Raw genomic sequence first — 23680 nt, 5'->3', positions numbered from 1 at the left:
GGTACACGGCCTGGCTTGCCACACTTACTGCGTAAATGCTGCGGTGGAAAGATAGATTGCATTTATAAACTGAGAGGCAACATGTTAGCTTATCTAAAAGTGCGTAAAGAAAGAAAGAGCATTTACACACTTTGAACAACTACTACGTCTGCCAAATGTGTCTCTAATTGTCGCAGGAGGCTTTGAGTGCACAGTCACGTTCAAGGTGAATGGTCGGAGCTGTGGACGGTTTCCTGAGCAATCCCCAGACTTCCTTTCTTGGGCCCTGAAAGTTTGAAAACCACTGAACTGCTAGTGGTATTGAGTGTGTAGATTTTGTTGTTACTTGGCATCTTCAGTACGTTCAAGGAAAGTATTTAATTCGTTTTATTAAGTAGGAAGTTATTAAAGGAGACCCCAGTGGAATCAGGTAAAACCAATTCAGTATCCTTCAGATGTGAGAGAATTCAATATGTTTTATTTAAGCAGAATCATAGATACTGTATATTAACTATTCCAAGCAATCTTTACTCAGCTCAGAAAGGCCAGATGTATGGGAATTGTAAAAAATCAGGATATGCATAAAAACTGTTCAAGTGCATAAAGCAGCCCCATCTGGAAGACATCTACCAGAAATGAAGTTGTACAAAACCATTCCATTGATAATAAAGCTAATTTTTATGGGTCTGACAAGTATGTAATTATGTTCAGTGGTGCTTTTCAGATTTTATCACAGTCAATAAACCGCAGTGGTAATTTCATTCCCATTTGACATATTTACATGGAAACATTTGATTGGAGGAATTAGTAACCCTGAAAGCCTTGATAGATATGTTTTAATGATCTGTGACCTGCGCAGTCCCTCATCTGTTTATTGTTGCAACAGGCGAGAAGTCATTCCTGTGCGACCTCTGTGGCTTTGCTGGCGGGACCCGGCACGCCCTCACCAAGCACCGGCGGCAGCACACAGGTCAGTGCCAGCCTGCGGGGCCCCGGTGGGCACCCGGTGTCCGCCGTGGATCCTGGGTGGCGCACCTTCTCAGTCTTTGGAAAACCCATGGACTTGAGGATCACTCAAAACTGTTTAAATAACATAAAATGTCAATTCCTCTATTTTCCTGTCTTTCAAAAGCAGGCCTGCTGCATGTTTTACAGATCAGGTGTGCCCTGTAAATTCATATTAAATAGGAGGGAAAGATTTTGGCCTCCAAAGCACCCGTGTACCAGGCTCTTTGTAGGCCAGACTGTGCCTTGGAGTTTGTGGGTGAACCTGGGTCCATGTTCCTCTCAGCTCTGCGTCCCTCTCTGTCAGCATCCTCGCACTTCCTTTCCTGTCCAGCTCCTTCCTCCTTAGCAACAGCCCTCCCTTCCCATCTATCTCTCGGCCCCCCTAACTACCCAGCCCTCTAGAACAGCAACCCCTCCACCAGTGTAACGAGTGCCTGTGCTTTGAGGTCATGGCCTTTTCAGCTATTTTTGCTGTTGAGAGTGGATGGCTCTGAAGAGGGCGACATGAGCAGATGCGGACAGTGAAGGGGATTTTAGTTTTCACGATGTATGTTCTCGGTGACTCAACGAAATGCAATGGATGCCTTGGTTAGGAACACTTAAGGATGAAAAGTTTTAAACACTTGTTAAAATTGTTTACGTACTTGGCAAGAGGTCCTATAGTAATTATCTTAATAATTCTAACTTACAGGTGCCTGGCACTGTGCTGTTAAGGCTTGTCTCTTCTAATTATCAATAGAACCACTTTTGACTCTCAGAAGGGGTCTAGTTTAGATGATAGATCACGTGGTGACACAATTTGTACCTAAATGTTGGACTTTCTTTGGGTACCATGAGAAAGGCTGAGTTTGCCAGTTACACTCAAAATGACAAGAAATTAAGATACATGAAATACCTTGTTTATGGTACATTTTGATTCTTGACATGTTATATGTAGGAATTAGCTATAGGTAGTTTTAATGCCCATTATGGTACTTGTAAGGTCAGTGAAAACTATTGCTAGCCGTTGCTTTTAGAGCTTGAGCTATATGATTCAAATTTCCATATGGAATAAGAGTTAGTACCAAGTCAAAGAAATTCCTGATGTTTAGCATAACGTTGGGAACACAAACTTTATAAACATAAATGTCCATGTTAAGTTTATAGTAGCAACTCTGTGATCGCATTTTGTAATCCAGCAATTTAAAGATTCAGTTAAGGGACAGCAGAAGGAGCCAGGATGGCGGTCATCCTTGGCAGCTGTCTTGGAGAAGCTGGAACTATGTGTGTGGTCAAGCGTATTCGTGCGGGATGTGTTATTCTTAACATGTTCAGTTTACTGATGCCCGATTGTTGCCTTCTCATGTCATTGCCACTCACCTGGTCACACCTGGTGTGGCCCTGGGGGCCAGGAGACCCTGCTGCGTGCCATCCGTGCCAGCGTGGCAGCGTTCCCTCTTGTCACCGCAGTGGGGTCGGTGATGCTGTGATCACAGCATTTATGGTCATCGATCACGGAGCCTGCATCGAGCAGGCACAACTTTATATTTTATGTCAGGTCCACAGGCTCCTTATTACTTTGCTATTAACTTTATACCATATAGGACAATGTCTCACAGACAGAGGCATCTGTCTTTTTGGCATTTATCTGCCACTGTGGCACAAATCAAACATGATTCGTTCATACCAAAGTCAGTTCTTAAGACTGTTCACTGCACCCAAACAGCTTCGTGCAGCTCAGCCTCGCCTCTTAGCTTTTATCCTGGATTGAGGAAATTGAAGCAGCACACGGCTTGTTGCTTTCAAGGCCAGTATTGTGCGGTGCATTTGAAATCTGCGTTTCTCTGCTGCATTCCTCTTTGACGTGGTTTACCTTTTTACCACAGAGTGCCCACGCAAATTACAATCAGCTTGGAAAGAGATAGGTATCAAAAGTGTTCCAAATGGCGTGAGTAATTCCCCGCTGCCATGCAGACTGTCTGGAGGGCTGACAGAGAACTTCTTCCCTTCCAGATTTGCTTTTATCACCTGTCAGAGACCCTTGATTCAAGGGCACAGGGGCAAATCCTCACGTGTGATTGGAGAGCCTTGGTCAGCTTAATAACCACCAGCCTGCCCAGAGGAATGCAAGTGGGCGTCTCGGTGGGAAGTGCTCAGTCTGTCTGACAGACTGTTGACACACAAAAGGCACCCTCTGTCGATAGCCATTCTGGGGTCCCTCCTCCTCTCCTTTACTCTATCAGAGGTACTGAAGGGACAGAATATTCCCTCACGGTCATTTTGGCCAAGATTGTTGCTTGGAAGGGGAAGTGTGAAGATCGATACAGTTTATACTAATATGTACCGTTAAGTCATATTCAGGAAGAAGGGGATGGTTGTATCCAGGTAGCCCTGCTGACTGACCGGGGTAGTTCATGTCTCACTTACGGATGTATGAGCGTCCTTCTGGCTTTAGAATGACCAGGGATTCAGGACTGTTCCCAATGCACCGAATCAATTCCATCAGTCCACCTAGAAGTTTCCCTAACAGGTGTGCACACCTCTCCAAAGAGCGCCTCTCATTTCAAGCGTTAACAAATATTAGTAAACTACAGTTCCCATGTGTAAGATTTTCTTTCAAATTTTAAAGTCAAGTTGAGTTTATTTTTTTGGCTGTATATTGAGGCTAACAAACAAGAAAGTACTTCTGTATTTCTAAAGTGTATTTTCCTGAAGAAATTATCATTTCTGGATTAAAAAAAATAACTGATCAACATATTCAAACAATATTGTTGCACATGCAACAAAATTAAGGCGTGATTAACTAGCTGTTGTGTACAGACTTGAATACCTGGTTTGTATAAACAGACGTGAGGTCCTTCCCCGCTAGGAGCCTAGTTGTGCTCAAGCAGCCCATTGCTTAGTGGTCACTACACAGTGTCTTGTGTAGCACATTTTGTTACATTATACTTTGTCAGCCTGTGTATAATTCAAAATTTCTTAATATTACACAATTTAAAGTGTTATCAAGTTAAATATGAAATGACAATTTATAGTTTATTACAGTATCATGCTAGCTTAATATGAACTTCAAGTTAATAGAATTATGGAGAATGTAAATGACGTTATTCTTTAAAAGTGTTATTTTTAAGTTTAATTTGTATGACATAAAAATGCCACAAAGTTTAGTGAAATAAACTACATTTACCATGTTTTTTAAGTATTTATGTTAAAACTCCAAACCAAGAGAATTAGCTTTGAAAAGCTTAAATGACCTTTAATTTAAACCATTGACTCAGACAATGAGTCCCTGAGGTCACCTTGTTACCCCCTTGAATCCTGTCATATCCATGAAAAATGGATACAGGTGTGTACCAAGGCTTGTAGAATAAACAAGTCAGCAATGAGTTATGATGCCAACACATTTTCAAACACTTAGATTCAGTGAAATAGGAAACATCAGAATGTATTTGTGAATTTGCTTAATTAAAAAAAAATCTTTAAATTTTTTGACCACTTAGATTCATTATATTAAAAGTGGGAGATTTATGCTACCTAACTTGAAGTCTTATTATATAGCTACAATAATCATGACAGTATTTTATTGACATAAAGATAGATCAATGGAACAGCATAGATTATGCATGTATTCGTGAATTGTTTTGGACCATAAGTACAATATTTAGAGATAAATCTAACAAAGGATATGCAAAACCTACATTGGCAACTTCAAAGTACTGCCAAGAGAAATTACAGAAGACCTACATAAAGCGATATACCATCTTCATGGATTGGAAGACTCAGTGTTGTTAAGATTTCACTTCTCACATTGATCATTTCGAATCCCCTCAGACTTTTTTTTTTAAGAAATTGATGAGCTGAGTTTAAAGTTCATATGAAAATACAATGGTTGAAATAGTCAAAGGAGTTTGAGAAAGATGAATAATCTTGAGGACTTACGTTGCCTAACTTCATGATTTATTCTAAAGCTACAGTCGTCAAGTCATCCTGGTATCATCAAGGTGGACAGATGCATCAGTGGAGTTAAGCAGAGATTACAGCTACATGGTCGATGTATTTTTCACAAAGGAGCGAAAGTGGTTTAATCTTTTCCATCTATAGTGCTGGAACAATTGGCTGTCCATATGCAGTAAAAATTACTTTTGGTTCATATATCATACCATGTAGAAAAAGTAACAATATGATCATAATCTAAGAATAAAACTTTATATAAATTCTAGAAGAAAATTTAGGAGAAAAATCTTTGTGACCATAGATTATCAAAGATTTCTTAGATATCAGAGCAAAAGCCTGATTCATAAAAGAACTAAATCATACTTGAAAAATGATACACTGATAAATTGAAAACTTCATAAATACGTTCTCCTCTTCAAAAGACACTGTGTGAAGAGGATGAAAAGACAAACCACACATGGGAAAATATGTGTAAATCACAAATCTTTTAGAGGATCTGTGTTTATAATACATAAAGAACTCTCAAAACACAATTGTAAGGAAACAAATAACCAATTAAAAAAGGGTCAAAAGATTTGGATAGGTGCCTCACCAAAGAATGTGTTTGGCAAATACGTGCATGAAAAGATCTCAGCACGTAAGAGAAATACTGGTTCAGAGCACTGGCCACAGCATGAGTCTGTGATGAGGTGGATGGAGCAAAGGGGGCTCTCATACCCACGTGGCAGGAATGGGACATGGTCGAGCCGCATCAGAAAGCAGCTTGGCAGTGTCTCACAAATCAGTGTACCTACCATGTGACCCAGCCATCCCACTCCCATGAACCCGAGAGAAAAGGAAATGCACACCCAAGCAAAGACTTGCACACGAAGGTTCGTAGCAGCTCTGTTGGTAATACCCCAAAGTGAAAACGACTCAAATGCCCTTCAGTGGATGAATGGATAAACAAACCGTGGTCCCTTCATGTAATGGAGTTCTACTCAGCAATAAAAATAAATGAGCTGTTTACTCCAGGAGCAACATAAGTTGAGTCACAAAATGATGCTGTGGGAAAGGCCAAACTGAGAGAGCCCATACTGTAGGCTTCCATTATGTCAGCTTCTGGAGAGTGCAAATTGATACCAAGTGCCAGAAAGCAGATGAGTGTGGAACGGGCAGGAGAGAGAAAGGGGCACAAGGAAACTTTGGGGGTTCGTGATTGTGTTTGTTACCTTGACTGTGGTAGTACCAGTAGTGTCGTTCTGCCTCGTATGTCAGTCGACACAGACAAGGCAAGTTAGTGAAATAACGAATATTTTTCATCCAGGTAAATAGTTTTCATCAATCTTTTCACCCAGATAAGTGCTGTACTTTTGTTTCTGTTTTCCATCTGAACTGTTCTTTGTCTCTGGTGTGCACTTAAAAGGCTCTTCATTGAATCTGATGAACAGATCAATTCTTGTAGTGAACATGGGAGTTTTCAGACATGCTTACGTATGGATGTATATGTTTCCAGGACGTAGAATATTCCTGTGTCAAATTGGAAGAAATTGCGCTATTTTCCTTTAGCCTTATGCAACAACGTGTACAATATGAAGATCCTATACTGTCTCTTAAACAAAAGCAAAACCTGTCGTCATCATGAAAGTGACTTTTTGTGTAAGTCAGTTCAGTACGTTTGAGTTGTCTGTAGCGATTTAAGTGACTTCACCAGCAGTTAAGAAACTGAGAACAGAGTTATTCAAGCTGACCCTGTGTGACCACTCACTGGGGTGTTGTAGCTGGTATTTATTTTAAGTACGAATGGCTAAAAGAGTCAGAAATCCCACTCAACTCCCCAGATTCTTACATGCTTTGTATATGGTCTTCTTTTTACAAGAATAAATGAAATATTTCCTGTTAGCATCTTTTAAAGAATATCTTTATGTTAAATCCACTAACTATGCGAAACTCTTGATTATCTGTGTAAACTGTTGGCTTTTCTTTTACCTGGAGGTGAGACTTGGAGGAGAGCCATTTGTGTGCTCCTTCTTTCATCTTTGTGAGAGAAGACTCCACAGTATCAGTGTTTAGGCAGTCCTGTCATAATCGTGATACAACAGCGGGTCGCGGAGCGTCCTGCCATGTGCTGTACAAATGCTGTGTCTTTGGTCCCCACACCCACCCTGCTTGTTTGGTGGTCACCTTCCTGATCTTGATCAGGGGTTAACAGGTGGGGAGCGTTTACAGCCAAACCCGGCTGGGATGAAAGTCCCTCTGGCTTCTTCTGTTTCTGCTGCAGTGACAGATAAAATGCCACCACATGAGATGTGTATGCATCCAGTTAAATGTTACTGCAGTTACGGGTCAGGCCATCTAAATGGACCCAGAGAATGTAGAACAGATGTCTAAATGTTCTGATTTTCAGAACCAACAGTTTCCTTGCTAGCTGGATGATGTAGAGTAACTTTAAACTAAGATATTTCATCCTTCATTTTCTACATAAGTCTGTATACTTATACAACTATTATAAAAGCATCAGAAATAAGAGGTAACATGTAAAGTTATTGGGCATATGGTAGAGCCCTTGTCAACGGGGGACACATTCCAAGGCCCCCGGGGATACCTGAAACCACAGATAGCACTGAAGCCTACATGTACTATATTTTTTGCTATACATACATACCCCTGACAAAGTTTGATTTATAAATTTGGCCCAGTAAGAGATTAAACAACACTAATAATAAAATAGAACAATTATGACAATATACTATATTTAAGTCATGTGAGTGTGGTCTCTCTCCCTCAAAATATCTGACTGTGCTGTGCTCACCCTTCTCGTGATGCTGTGAGTTGATACAACACCTAGGAGATGAGAGGACGCGAGGTGACAGACGCAGGCACTGTGACGGTGTTAGGCTCCTGTCCACCTTCTGATGATACCTCCGAAGGAAGATCATCTGCTTCGGGTGATCCTGTGTCACCCTCCCAGGACGGCGTCCATGGTTGGACATCAGGAGCAGACGATGGCGATGGTTGGGGAAATTTAATAGTTTTGGATCACGGTTTACTGCGGGTAACTTAAATCTTGGCAAGTGAAATGGCAGCTATGTGGGGGCGGTGATACTGTTTGTAAAATTAATGCATCCTCTGTAAAATTTCTAGGAACCATTTCTTTTGAGAAGAGTATTACTGATATGATATGATAACTTTTTGGAGGACGAGGTTGTGAGGTTTTCTCTAGTTCATCGCTGTCCAATAGGCATAAATGTGAGTTACCTGTGTCATTTTTAGTTTCCTGGCAACCACATTAGAAAAAGGGAAAAGTAACAGGTGAAATGATCTTTTAAGTAGTTAATTTAACCAAATACATCCAAATTATCATTTCAGTGATAGCAATATAACATTATTAGCAATGTTTTATTCTCTTTTTGTTCTAGAATTTTGAAATTGGGGTGTATTTTATACTTTTAGCACATCTCTATTCAGAAGCTAAGTTTGCATTTGAAATCCATGATATCTATATTTACACTTGATGAAATTTACACTTCAAACAATAGATTCACATTCCCAAGCTATTCCAAACAAACTTAACATTCTTTCAATAGGTGAATCCAGTGTCATTTTTAAATCGAAATTTGCATTAATTAAAATTAAATAGCCACGTTTCAGGTGCTCACCAGCCAATTAGTTAGTGGAATTAAAAACTGATAAGACTCCATGATTTCTTTGACCATGTAAGAAAGAGGGGTGGCTAAATGAGAGACAGATGTCAATCAAAAAAGGGCCAGCTAAGAGTCCCGGGCAAGTCCTTGAACCAACTCCTGACTGAAATGTGTGTGTGGATGGATGTGTTATATTTACACAGGGGAGATAAAATTCAAAGTGCTGTTGAAATACTGTTTTAAATGTTTCTTTGAGGCCTCTGTACCTTTTATTCAACTTAGTAAACTGTAATTTCTCTTTCCTTCAAACAGTATTTTAATTGGTATCAATCTATGGCTTTATTGTTTTGTTCATATTTTAAGATTTTAATAAGTTTTATACTATATAGTCAAAGTGTATCTCTGTTAGTGGTTTTTCCATGGTTTTAACCTCATTGAAATTTTATGATGGCTCTTATGTAACATAATTTGTCGAATGACTTCAAATCCAGTGCTAAACCAAAGCTATAATTTATATTCCTGTTGTGTAAGTTACATTTGAACTATATAACGTATGCCATGTGTCTATTCCAACATAGAAGTAAAAATCAGTGAGTGGTATCTTCTCTGAGAATAAATATTTAAATGTGCCAAATATGTGTAGTGCTTTGAACTATATTCTTAACATTTCGTGGAAATAAGTTTCTCTTTAATCGTCAGTAACAAGTTTAGCCCTTCATTTCCAGATTTTATGATTATTCACGTCCAACACTTCTTGATACATTACAGGAGAAAAGCCTTTCAAATGTGACGAGTGTAACTTTGCCTCCACAACCCAGTCTCATCTGACTCGGCATAAGCGGGTGCACACGGGAGAGAAGCCCTACAGATGCCCGTGGTGTGACTACAGGTAATGAACGCCTATCATGAGGCCCACAGGTCACGTGGTCAGCACGAGGGGTCCACATCCTGTTACATGCACCACTAAAGAACAGGGTTTCTGATCAACATGAAGTAGCACAATTTAAAGCATCATTCACTTACTAAGTTGGGAATGTATTTCACTACCTAATTTTAGCGACTGTTTTTAAAATTGTAAAGTTCTTTTTCATTGTTTACCGTCTTAACGTTTAGGTTTTATTATCCTTTGGTACACCTGAATTTCAAGTGGTTTTATTTCTTTGCCAAAGTAAGGAACCATTCCAATTAATGACTCAACGTGCATGGCCTCTTACCTATTGAGTGAAGCACTCATTTAGGCAGTGAAGACAGTATTAGGAATGTTTCCTGCCTTTAAGCGTATTGTAGTGTAACAGGTGATGTGTAACATTCATAAATAGCTATAATACAGATTTCAGTGGGTAAATGAAAAAGCCAGGGGAGTGTATAGAGAAGGGACAAGTTCAGCCAGCATGATGTCCTCGCAGAGAGAGCATGTCCGCCATGGCTTACAAGGGGGGACACCTCAGACAAGGCGTGTTCTAGAAGCTGCGGGAGGTGACGGTACAGTGCAGCACATTCGTGCTCAGAGCGTGTTGGAGGTCGTGTGCGCTCAGCCCGCTCACCGAGGTCACTGAGCAGTGGCTTAGTGACGTCTGCACAGCGGCAGCAAGCATGGCTGCAGAGAAGCGAGAGACCTCAGGCAGTGGAGTGATCCTGCTTTAGTGCATGCCAAGGCGTGGAGAGGGCAGCGAGGAGCGTACGCTGGGGCTCCAGGGTGCACCTGGAGTGAGCGTCGGCGCTCACGAGGTGGCCCGGCACACGGTCTGCGGCAGCCGAGTGACCTCTGTCTCAGCTCCTCCACCAGCAAACTGGGGGGCCCGCATCCGAGCGTGACAGCCTCCTTCTCACTGCAGCTGAAGCTCTCATGTGCCTGTTCCACGTGACGGAGAAGGGTTCTTTCAATATAGCCTGTCTTTGTTGAATCTTAGCATGTATACCTTAAACCGAAAGCCCTCTTTAAACAACAGGTTTTTGTATTCCTCTGGATGTAGCCCGTGCATTCAGTAAATATATTGCCATAATCTCTATTATTATCCTCATTATTGCATTAAGCTTTATTTTAGAGGTCATCTAATAGTACAGAGATATTACAGATATATTTCATTCATTAATTATTCATTCTTTCAACGTTTTATGAGTTCTGTCTTTGCTTAACACCAGGTTGGTGTTTCCTGGTGAAATGGTGAGCCTGTTAGGCAGGTACAGAAACTCGAAGGTGCTGATAATATGAGTTCTTTCAGAAATAAACATTATTAAATGCTCTGTTTTCCTTATTAAAGAGGTCATATTATGCAGTTGCCTTCCCTGTAAAACACAAAAAGGAAATTAGGATATTACAAAAATATCCCTTAATTATCACGCTTAGCTGTGAGGATTATATCCTTTCAATCTGTACTCTATGCATAAGGTTTGAGTTGTCTTGGGGTTTTTTTGTTTCTTTCATTATAAATCTTGTACTTTACACTTAAATTGTAACTGGCTTTCTGTTTCATTAATCTTGTGTATTATGTTTTTCACACTGTTATTTTTAAATAGCGGAACTATTATTTCAAACAAGATCATATACAAACTCCATATATAAAATAGATAAAAGTGTATCTACCTCTTACAAGTAGAGTCCATAGTTAAAATCTGTAATATTATAACATTAAAAATATCATAGAAGACTGTTTTGACAAGCAAACATTTTTCAAATGGGGGAGGTACTGATAACGGTGGCGGATGTTTTCCAGTCTCTTCTCTCCTCTCGTTCTGGCGTGAGCTCTCTGCAGGAGGGTGCAGGCTAGAGCTCCGGCTCCAGGAGGAGCTGGCCACACTCCCTGAGCTCACTTACCCTCTTGGAGGCGCCACCTCCTGGACTGTAGAAATGGGTGACTGGTGTCCCCTCAGCCTTACAGGCCCATTGTTTAGATTACAGGAGGACACATTGTAATCCCAGAGTCTGGCCCATTCATTCAGCCCTCGTTTTCATCTCTCTGCGGGTCTCTACATCATTACAGGTTGTACATCACCTTACACTCTCAAGATGCTGTTCAGTGAGGTGATACAAGAGTTTGGGTCCTGAAGGTTTTCAGTGTGTTAAAATGTACTTATAATATGTGCCATGATGAATTTCTTTTAGTTGTTAAAATACATCAAATCTAAAATCAACTATTGGGTAATTACTGAAATACCTTAGTTTCAAAACAACTGGTTTGAAAACTACTCTTCTCCAATATAATTTTAATACTTGGATGGCCATGAGTTAGATTGGTAAGCAATAATCACTTTATTGCATTTTTAGACATTTTAGGCCATTTTCAGATTTTTACTCTGAAAATACTTATTCCTAAATCTTTGTGCAGATCCATGATTTTATTTTATTTTTTGAAGAAATCCTAGAAGTATGACTTAAGGCTTTTAATAGTATTACTACAGAGGTTGGGATTTGAATTTTGTTTCTCTGGTCAGATACATTTTGCTAGTCTTTCTATGCATAAATGTATTTCAAACTACTTCAAGTTTCCTCGGTTTGAAATTGTTACACTTGTGCTATGGTCGAGACTGTGTTACTTGTCCCCTATTCAAGTTCTCTCCCTGAATTAGCGTCCCTTCCATTTAGAAGTGCTTTTGAGGCAGCTGGATCTCGTCTCTATTATAAGTCTGTCAGGGACTGCCGTGGAAAGGACCTTGTATGCCTCAGAATATTGTCCCTGTACTATGAATTAGTACTCAGGACATTTAAATCTAGTGATAGCCACCACATTTCCTTTTGAAATGCTTAAAGTCCTTGATAAAGGGTGATTTTGTCTTTATTTAAAACTTGTTAACAATTTGATTATTATTGAAAGTAAATAGTTTGAACATTTTCTGTTCATATGACAGTTTTGTCTTTCTGTGTACATGTGGTTAGGTCTGTTTTCACTAGTGAACAAAAGACAACTTAACCTTGACCAGGAGTACAGAAAACTGGCAAATCTATGAGCACTCCTGAAATTAGGGACTATGAACGAAATGTGGAGTTTACAACAGATACCTTTGTTTTCTTGTTGATGAGCAAAATATTTAAATATGAGCAGATAGTTAAGTTCTAAATGATTGGTTGCACAGCATAACAGAATGCTTGCCATACCAACCTCACAGAAACAAAGAAAATATCTCCTTTCACAGGATAAAATAAATCTGAGTATGTATGATTTCTATAAAACAAAAATATCTATAAGATGATCACATGTTTCCTAAGAAGATAAGTTCATATTTGTGTTATTGGTATCTTTTCATAATATTTTATTGTGTAAAATATTTAAATAACTTTTTTCCCATTTAGATTATTATTTGTTTAATATAGCTACATAAGAATTATTCCTGTAGAGTATTCCTATCTTAGCCATTATTAGCACTTATTTGCAGGCTAGATACCATCATTAGAAATAGCAGTATTATTTAAATTTCATTTGAACATATATTTTTCATTTTATAAATTGAACATTAGTGGGGAAATACTAGTAGTAATAATTATTCATGAAAAATATGAATATAGATTTGTTTACAAAAGAATTTTATAATTGGTCTTTTGAACCTGGGGCTATTTTTCAAGTTTGCATTATTAATTTAGGCAATGACATTTCATTCTATTTAGATGTAAACATGTACCCCTTTCCAAAGCTTTTACTGTCTAAAATATCCAAAAGTCTAATCCATTACAAGTCAGTATATTTCATCATTACTCCAAAATTTTTTCACCATTAATTGCTATTCATTATAATTTCAGAGCATAAATTTAGATTCAAAGCACACTGTCCTATGCTATTATTTATGCAGCAAATTCTTTAGATCTGTTTCTCTATTAAAATGGAAACAATCTAACATTTTCTATATTTTTATTTCCCTTTGTTATGTATTATCACTTCTACATTAATGAGAAATAGAAGTGCCTTTAATATGTTGTTTTAAGTAGCCCTCCCAGTCATGTAAATCCTGTTTCCCCGTAGAGTCTGTGAACATCAGCGCACACACTTCCCTGACGGCAGGCTTTCACATGGGAGGGGGTGGGTGGGATTGGGCTTGCTTTTACGTGAAACGTCTTCTCATTGCCTTCCGTTTTTTATTTAGGATTTATGGGGGAAATTCAATAAATGCATATTAAACAGTAAACCACTGAGAAGTCATGAAAAGTAACAGAAAATACTGCTTGCAGTATTAAAAATATTAAGGGTAATCCTGTGTTGCACTTTAAATGTCACTTTGTAAGTTAAAGAAAACTAAAATTTCTAGCCAAACTCTGGCAGTTTGTTCATTTGTTCATTGCATCCCTATTATTGATCTTAGCATAACGTCGTGTTCTTTAAGATGCTTTGGCCAGACTTTTCCTCAACTGCATAATTGCCTTAGGACTTCCACCTTACACTCTTTCCAAACAATTTCTTTTTACTGTTCTACTTTTCATTTTGTTCACTATTTTTATCCTTCTTTTAATCACGTGGAATTATAATAGAAATTCCGGATAGAAATATATCATAGAGCTGAGGAATATAATCTATAATTCTTCCTCCTATTAAAGATTTACTCCATTGTTTTGCTAAACTTGTAAGCAATACACTTTGATTTTTTTTTTTTCCCCCACTTGATGGCTTACTTAGCTCTTGGCCAGGGTGTAGCATAGAAGTCATTAATACAGTCGGTTTTGATCTCAAGAAGAATTTTCTTTCCTTTTTGGGTGTGGGGGAGGCTAAGAAAATTGATGTAACGTTTACCCCAGATAGTGGTATCCAGCTAGAAATTTGCACTTCATGATACTTTCTAAGACCTCTCTTATTACTTACCTAAATATTTCTTTAGTGCTTTTTAATCGAATTCAATAAGTTTTCACACATATGAGTGGCGTAAATATACTCCGCTGTAGGTCACAACCATTTGAGCGTGTGTGTGTGTGTGTGTTTGTGTATCCTAAACAATGTTTGTCAAAAATACTTTTAATTGAATCCTGTCTTAACTTTGCATGATGCTTGAAGCATTTTGGGGATAGTTTTAAGATGTAATGACAAAAAAATCGTACCTGTAATAATTTGTATTTCCCCTTAAAAAGTTTGTATTAATTTCTCAAACACATTATTTTTATAAAGTGTCTGTTACGAAGTTTTTTTCAGGTCTTACATAGATAATACGCATTTTCATACAATTTTACTATGTAAACATTTTATGTGTGTTATGCATGATTAAATAAGGCGACCCTTTCTCGGCATTGTGGCTTTTAGAATTCAGTGTACTGTGGGGTCCTTGTTCCTGCCCCCCATTTGCATGGACAGCAGCCTCAGGCCATCACTTTCTTCCTTTGGCTTCCTATGCAGGTTCACAGGGTGTTCCAGGAGAAGCAGTGGACAGGACAAACTTGAATTTGCCCTGAATAGTGAGTGACAAGGAGAGAAAATAGGTGTGTGTCTGTGTACTGGGACCTCACATACACCCGGACAGGGAAGGGAAATCACACACACCAAACGAACAGCGCCATGTCTGTTGCTGAAGAGTCAGAGGTAGCGTTTATTTCTTTTGGGTGATTTTGAAGTTTTTAAAGAATAATGACACCCCATAAAAGTAATCAAATGAAAGTATCTGGTATTAATATTAGATATGCTTTATATTTAAAGCAATTTGATGCCACAAGCCTAGTTGTATCAGAATAGACTTTAAATCAAACCTTTTTTTGTCAGTGAAATAAGCCAGACAGAGAAAGACTAATACCGCATGATATCATTTATATGGAATCTTAAAAAAAAAAAAAAAAGAGGTTAAACTCAGAAACAGAGAGCAGGAAAGGGGTTTCCAGGGCTGGGCGGCGAGGTAAGGGGGAGGTTTGGGAAAAGGCAAGATTTGCAGTCATAAGATGAATAAGGGCTGAGGGCCTGATGTACAGTGTGGTGATTGTCATTGATAACAATACAAATTTATAATTTATATTACAAAATTCAAATTAGCTGAGAAAGTAGAACTTAAGTGTTCACTCCAAGAAAAAGATTTAAAAAACCCCCAAAAACTATTTTTGTCATTTAGAGTACCAGTCAATACTATGTCATTTGTCTTAATTGCATCACTGCTTTATAGTCCACTCTATTGTAACTGCTAATCCAGTGAATGGAGTAAAAAAAATAAATGTACTAGGCTTGAAAGCCTAAATATCCAGTTACTTTCCACACTTTTCTTAGGACGGTGGTGATGCCAAGGCTTTCTTCAAGTTGCCGAGGAGGGTTTCTTCTGGAAGGCGGTGTGTCCGTGTGTCAGGTGTGGAGCGCTGGCTCCTGCTGAATTGTCCCTTCCTGCTTGTGAGTCATACGGTTCAGCTAGCCACAGGTAGAGGTCAGTGTCGTGGCCGCCTTGTGAGGCCCTGTTTGGTGACTGGAAGCAGAAACTCGCTGAAGAAGACTGTTGTGGCAAGGCGAGTCTGGATGCCACCTTGTAGCCGTCCTTCACCTGGAGGGAGCTGTTCTAGAAAGTCCAGCTGGAGTTCTTGAGGGGTCCCTCACTAAATGTCATAATGGTCTGCAGAAATTGAACTCCTTCTGAACCAGTAACTCCTGTTTTCCTCTGATCATTTCATTAGTGAGTTTTATTTTTACTCTCAGTACTTCTAATTGTGGCTTTGATTTGGCTTTGTTATTTTCTGTAATGTTTGTGTCTAATGTTATTTTTTCACACAGTATGTTTGACTCGTACCTTTCCTTTCTGTCCTGTAACACCCAAGCCCTTAGCCTTTTTAAATTTTGTGTTTCAGCCTGACAGGCAGGCTATGGGCTGATCCAGCGTAAGTATTTATGTCAGGCCTTTAGTTAATGTTGGTAAGTTTTTACCTCACAAAATTCATTTAAAAAGAATCTGTAGACTTGAAAACGAATAGATTCCATAGCATTAAAAATTGCACATTGGTTCAGGTGTCTTTAAAAGGAAAAACAAAGTCTGAGGTAACTCCTTTTGTTTATCAGTATAAGTAAGTTGTTTTGTGTGTTGATGTAACTGAAATAGGCGTTGGGATCACAGATTAATTAGAAGAGCCATTTTGAACACAAAGTGACCATACATTCCCTGTGCTATCTCTTAAAAGTAGAATCTAGATAAACATGTTTATTTAACCTACTTGTTGAATCCCAAATCCAGTCATTATAAAAGGACCAAAGCTATCTTTGGGGATGGCCTTTCTACAAGGAATTGCTATGGACAGTCCCTTGAGTGGTAGTTAGATATATCTGTGTATATTATGTTAGAAAGAAAGGCCTTAGAGATGGAAAAAATAGAAAATATTTTTTTGGGCACTAGTCTCTTGCATAATCAGTTATTCCTCAGACACTAGAGCTATTATCACACAAGAAAACACTTCACTCTGTAACTATCTATATCTCCTCACATTAGACTCTCCTGTAGTGCATGCAGCTTATTAGGAAAAGTCTCATCACCGGGAGAGGCTGGCAACGGTCCACAGAACGTCAGGCGGACGTTACTTCAGTGTGTAGCTGGATTTCACCACCTCAGAGTAGGCGTGAGAGAAAATAAGAAAACAGAATAAAGTAGCTTTGAAGTAAATAAAATGTAACCAATTGTCATTATTTCAAGAGAATGCTAAGATACTAGCTATTTCACTGTTTTCAGATCACTTGTTTCAACATATTCTGAAATTGTGCCTCAAGGGCCTGTGAAAATTGTGCAAGAAACAAGGAGAAGGAAAGAACAACTTGGAACCTTTAGGATGTGGGGATGCAGTAGTTTGTATGAGGCACGGAGCTGAGGGCGGTTTGTGTGTCAGCATGTCCCCTACGCGCCGAGCTCCCTTTGACAGATGGAATAGGTGCGGCTTTCGCTGTGGTAGCTGGCACACACCTGGACGCTGGGCTTTCCCTGAAGCATGTGAAAATAAGACGATACCTTTTGTAATCTCACATCTCGGTTTTCTAAATTAAGGGAATGTAGCACAAACTCCTTGCTTTTCCCTATTAATGAGAGGTACTGTATTTGTTCCTCAATAGCAAGATGTACCCCTGAATTTTTCCTTGTTTTAGAAAATGATGTTATGTTGTTGTTTACTACAAGTGAGCTATAGTTGAGATAAACTAGAATCTGTTATTTGATAACATAATGTGTAACTTGATATATAACTTTTCCCTACAGGGAATTTTAATCTAATATTATTAATCTTTCCTTTTACCCATTAAACTTGAATTCCTTCCTCATAATTATTTTGACTTGAATCTTGCTAAACAACCCTCGTCCCTCATTTTGTATCTTTTATATCAACTATTATACTGTTTGGGCATCTTTCACTGCGTGAGTTTTGAATGTATGTTGATTAATTTTACTGTCCTTTCCTCAACATGTTTTGTTTCTTCATCTTAATTACAACTTTAAACACATATATGAAATATTATAAAACAAATCAGAATTTTACCATTGAGAGAAAATGTGGTACATTTTTTTGTCTGTGCTTAAATCAATCTCTTGCAGTGAATTGATTGGGGGTAAAAAGTAGTTGACACTTGAATTTGAGAACTTTACTTTGTTCTGAAAACTTCACATCACTTTGATTTTAGTTAAAAGCCAGACTCCACCCCACTTTGCATTCCCGAATTATCCTTTTCGTTTGATTTCACGTTATCTTCCGCCTTCAGCAAGCCTAGGTTCTAGGGCATGCGGGACTGGCTGAGGGCAGCAAACGAGGCCCGGGGGCCGTTTAGTCCTTAGTGGACAGTTTGGGTTCCACCCAAAGGCAGTGGGAGCCCCTGGAGACGTCTAAGCAGACCGACCTATTGACATTGTCCTTTGTGAAGATCACTGATGGGGTGTAAATGATGAGCCAGAGGGGACGGCAGGACATGGAGCTCATCTAAAGGACCATTGCAGGTACAGGCAGAAAACAGTGAGTGCCTGGCCCTAAAGGGACACTGGAGCCAAGGCCTAGAGAGAGACGGTTCTGTGCTTGTTAGGAGGCAGCATGAATGGGCGTGGTGACCAAATGGATGAATTTAGGGGCAGGTGATGGAAAGACACATGCCATCCTTTAAATGCCTCGGCCAGGGCTCCTGTGTGACCACAATGCCATTCGCCAGGTCCTCGCTCCTGTGGGAAACAGACTCCTTTAGCAAAATGACTGTGAGTGTGTTAGGGACCCCACTTTACCTTTGTCATGTTCAAGCTTTGGAAATGCCCGTGGGCTCTTCAAATGGAATCCTGTCAGCAGATGGACAGGTCAGCACTGATACAGATTGAACTTGAAGGCTTCAGTGTGATTGGCATTTCCCTTGCAATGTGTGGAAAATAGGAAAGGCCGAGTGGCAGACAGAGCTGTAGGAGACAGACAAGTAGCCTCCCAGAAATGGAAGGGGCCTCCAGGCAGCAGGCAAGGAGTGTCACCACGTCAGGTGTACCTGCCTCGGTCACCCAGAGGCCCCTGGTTCTCCAGGGAAGACCAGTTTTGGTAACGTGGTAGGAACAGAGGGGAAGAAATGGGGAGAATGTGCGTTGACTGGTCTTGGAGGAAACTTTGTCTTGGAGGCTGCCCTGTGAAAGCACCTGGGGAGATGGCGGGAGCAGGAAGAATGTAGAGGTGGATGCACATTGTACTTGTGTTTTGTTTTCCTTAGTTTGTGTTTTACATTTTAAATGCTTATATGCCAGGGTAACACGCCAACTGAAACAGAGAAGTTGAATCCCACATTACAGCCGCTGGCTGGGACGGTGTGTGGAGCATGGGGTGTGTGAAGTGGGCGGGGCGGGGAAGTGGGAGCACTGAGGTCTCTGGGTGAGCCTGGGTGCCTGGGAATCAGCGGCCGTCACTGTTCTCCCCATGGGCGCTGGGGACGGAGAACTGCCACATCTTTCTGTGCCAAGGCCCTGGCAGTGTCGCAGTGTTTGGGGGCAGGACCAGATCTTCCCTCAGGTGTGTCCCAAGTTCCCAAACGAGAGCGTAGAGACTGTGTAAGGTGTTATTCTGCCCTCCCCACCACACCCCCCCACGCATTAGGATTTTATTTGCTTCATAAGAAGAATTTTCACAAATGCTCTGTTACTTTAACTGTTATATGGAATTCAAAAATTTGCCTGGCACGAGGTAACAATTCAGTGTAATCGTTTAAGCAACACTCATTGTAAATGTAATCTTGTAAAATGGGACATCTTTTCCGTGAAAGTTTTTGCTAATGTCTCAAGGTTTTTCTGAGACCAGTAAATCTAACCGGCTACTCTAGTGACAGAAGCCGGTGCAGGCACACATCGTTTGTTGGGATGACACCTGACTCACTGACGTTTACAGCCCATTCAGTTTCCTTTGCTTCCCTTTTCTTTGTTTGACTTATGCCAAGTAAGTATAAATGCGATATAGTTCTCTTTCCAGTCATTGGCTCAGTTGCATTTTTTCTGTCCTGAAACTTCTGTTTGACTGTTTCAGATTGACCCCTCCCGCCTTCAAGTTGCCGTGTTTCTGGAAACGTAACTCTCTGGAATGGTGCCACCACGAGAAATGCAATAGGAAGGCTCGCATGGGTTTGGAGTCAGTGTGTATATAATATGGAAAGAGAGCGCGAATATATCACTCCTTAGGGTGAGATAGGGCACATGATTTGTTTCCATGAGTTAGGGTGAATTAGAACTGCCGAGTGTCCGTGTCAGTTGTACGCAACCACTAAAAAGTGGGAATAAGTCATATGGAGTGCCCCACAGCTTGACGTGCTCTTCTTTCTGCATGCACTAACGTTTTGTGTGCATTTCCTTTGATTCCGTTGGAATTTTGCTGCTTTGTTTCACAGTAAGTTATAGGTACCGCAAGATGGTTATGGCTGCATCTCAAGTTTTGGTTCTAGCTTGGTTTCTAACTTTAAATATGAAAAGCGCATTTCCCTTTACAAATGGCAATAATCGTGTACGTCCCCTCAGAATAGTCGTGTACGTTTGGCATCGTTTCTGGGAGCATAGAAAGGGGGTAGCATGATCACCAAGGGGCGCTGAAGTAGGTTTGTTGTAGCATTGGCTGCACTGTGTTATTAAAATGGTTGAGGCCGCCTCCCTGTCTAGGCTAACAAGGCTTCTTAAGGAAGAGGGCACCCAAAGACCCCGAGTGGGAATGACAGTAATGAGTAAGTGTGTCATTGAGGACGTGTCCTCTCAGGCTCAAGGAGCCGTGCGCCTGCCTCAGGGATGTCTGGACAGTATCAGCACACTTACATATATTTTAATTACATGCTCCTCTTAATTAATGATTTCTGTGTGGCCTTTGAAAAATGTTAAGAGTATAATGATTACACAATTCTGGTCTTACTCGTTGAGCTGTGGGTACTTGTTTTTACCCACGTATGCACACGTACATATCACCTTCCTTGCGTCCATTTTTAACAAAACAATCTTTTAAAACATTGTGCACTCTGATGTAAAAGAGATTCAGAACAAGGTTCCTGTTTTATTTGTAAGGGCTTCTTTTAGTTTAAAAGTGGAATATATGTTTTCTTTAGCTGTAAAAGCACAATCAAGGCAGCATGATAAGTGAGTCCGTGTTGGAAAAGGAAAAGGGATTTTGCCTTCACTCACATGAGCTATAGAAGGAGGAAGCTTTATTGTCCCTGGGAAAGTGATAAGGCAGAGTAATTGTATATTATACTGTCCTGAAACATCTGCCTGAAGACTGCGGGAGCTGCTCATCTATCACGGCCGAGGCCGCGTGTTTTGTCTTCCTGCTTTACCCCGTCCCCACTGCTGGCCTGCACGGAGGTTTTGATAGTGCCTGCGCCGGGGCCGGGCCTCCCATTAATCAGCCCCCTTGTTCAACACTCCAGCTGACATAATTACAACCTGCGCACAGCACTTATTCAAGTCGAGTCCTTGTCACTCGTGGTGCGAAACTACACAGCTCCGATCCCGGAGGAGATTGCCTTATCACACAGAACAAGGGTTCGCAGGAGTCGGAGAGAATAGAAATGGGAAAATGTCTTCCGGGAGTACTATATATTCCTTTAAAATAAGACATTTGAGAGACTTACAAGGGACAAAGGGAAGCATTGTGTGCAGGGACTGAAATGAGGCAGGTATTATTTTTAAATGGGTTATGTGAGCATTTTTGTAAAAATGGACCTGGATTCCTCAATAAATTCAGTGGCCACTCTCGTCATTAGTGACTCTTATTAACTTGTTCTTCAAAAGCAGTCATAGAAGTTTAGAATTACAAATGATTTAAATGCTCTTTGATAGGACTCCTTTAACAGAATGAGTAAAATACGCATTTTAAACCTACTGAGAAGCAAATGTACTTTAACTCAGAGAGCTTTGGAAGGAGGAGAGTCCCAGGCGGGGAAAGATTCTTTCAAAACACTTCCAAAAACAGGGACGTTCCTGATCTCCTTTGGGACTGTGGCAGGAAACTTGGCAGAGGACCCAGAGAGCACACGTCCTGTCTTCCTGTGGCGCCTGCCCCTGGGTCCTGCCCGGGGGCGGGTTACCAGCCAGCTCCTCTCAGATGCCGGCTGCCAGGGACTTGGCCTCTCCTGCCACTGAGGAAGTATTTCAAGTCTCTGGCGGCCCCTTCTCCGCCCCTGATAGACCAAGAGAGTCTGTGAGCATGTGATTTATGTGCCCAGGTCTGCAAAACTGATAAACTGCGCTTTTACACATGCATGCAGAAACTTGTTGGTGTTTTAAATCTAGCCTTTTTATTTTTCTCTTCAACGTTGTTCGATTGTCCCAAGTAAAACCAGGTTCTGGCCTAGACTGTCAGAAATATTGTGAAACGTATTTTTAGTTCAGTAAAAATTTTACTTATATCACCTTAAATTTGAAAAGCTTTCAACTACGAAAAGCTACAGTAAATTTTCATATATATGTACATGCCCACATATCAGGTACATAAAACTTGATTTGTAAGGTAGCATTTTTTTGTAGCTGACTCACTTCAGTGAGCACCCTGCTTTACATAGTCAGGCCCTGTGTGTGACTGTTTATAGCTTGTGCCCTCCTCGCGTCTCTTACAAATACAGTTGGAATGAGTGTTTGCACTCAGCCGGTGGTCAGAGGCACTTTCTTACAGTTTTGTAGTTAAGTCTTTCATTCATATTCCTGTCCTGGTTTTAGAGCATTTCACTTTGCTGAGCTCACTTAGCAAACAGAAAAGAAGAGAGTAAAGCCCATCCTATAAGGGAATGAACACAGAGATGCAGAGTTGGGGTGGGGCTATATTTATTTCAGAGTCCAGTACAAAAAGAGTGGCACCGCAGCAGTGAAGAGATTTCTACCAGCAGTTACTGCCAGCCAGACAGAGCTTCCTGGGAGGGAGAGGTCTGTAGAGCTAGTCTGTAAGCTAATTCAACATTCTAACTTTCACAAATCACAAGCTCTGTGATATTGTCAGCTCAGCCTTGAAAAGAATGTTTTTGTGGTTGATAGGTCGGCCGGTAAAGGAAAGTGCATGGTACGGCGAGTTAAGAAAGTTTTTATTGTAAGAGACAAAAGTTCATCTGGCTGAACAAAAGATGGCTGCAGCCCGGGCTGCGTGTCTAAAGGAGACTTGCAGCCCCGAAAGATGGGGTGAGGAGGGTTTTACAGGGGCAGTGCTGACAGGGTAGCCTTGTTTGAACAGAAAATGTTGACTGCCTGCAAACCAGTAGCTGTTTTGTGGCATTTTCTGTTATTGCAAGTTTGGCTCTGCCTGCAGGTGCAGGCCAACAGACATTGTGTTGTTTCCTTGCAGACATGGCTCTGTCTGTAAGTCAAGGTCTCAGGGACCTAGCATAAAGTCAAGGTCTCTAACATTCAGAGACCTAACAGTGGTCAAGTAATTTTGACAAACACTGTGTACATCTTACCTTTTTCCCACCTATTTCAGGCTCATAATAAAAAACAGGTTAAAAAGTCACAGGGTTCCTGTTATGAGAAAATAAATGTAATTTTGATTAACTGAAATGTATGAAAGTTTGGCCACCGAAGCCTTTTCTCAAAGCCCTGTAGGTATCATGCTGGACTAATAAGTACGCTGAAATGTTTCTGTTTCGTTAAAGGACACGCAACCATTAATGTCTGCTACACCTTTTGACCTAAGAGAGTGGGCGATTACTCTCTCCAAAGCATATAGTTAAGACATCTGATAACTGCTTAACTGTGCTAAGTTTTTGTTTCAATCATATGAGCGTTTTGCATATTGGCTTAGTGTCAGGTGAGATGGT

At 40.4% G+C, this 23680-nt stretch overlaps 1 protein-coding gene across 3 annotated transcripts in view; it reads left to right on the top strand.

Annotated features, from left to right (window-relative positions):
• The window catches only part of ZNF407 (zinc finger protein 407), a 377771-nt gene that overhangs the window by 218293 nt on the left and 135798 nt on the right, over positions 1–23680 (top strand). For all 3 annotated transcript variants that reach the window (XM_019715496.2, XM_074339832.1, XM_019715504.2), the window contains exons 6-7: positions 866–949; positions 9312–9432. In XM_019715496.2, coding sequence (XP_019571055.2) covers positions 866–949; positions 9312–9432 — 205 coding nt within the window. The remainder of the gene's footprint in view (positions 1–865; positions 950–9311; positions 9433–23680) is intronic.

This window comes from Rhinolophus sinicus, linkage group LG09 (genome assembly GCF_036562045.2).
Source record: "Rhinolophus sinicus isolate RSC01 linkage group LG09, ASM3656204v1, whole genome shotgun sequence".
Lineage (NCBI taxonomy): Eukaryota > Metazoa > Chordata > Mammalia > Chiroptera > Rhinolophidae > Rhinolophus > Rhinolophus sinicus.
This window is presented reverse-complemented; position numbering and strand designations above follow the sequence as displayed.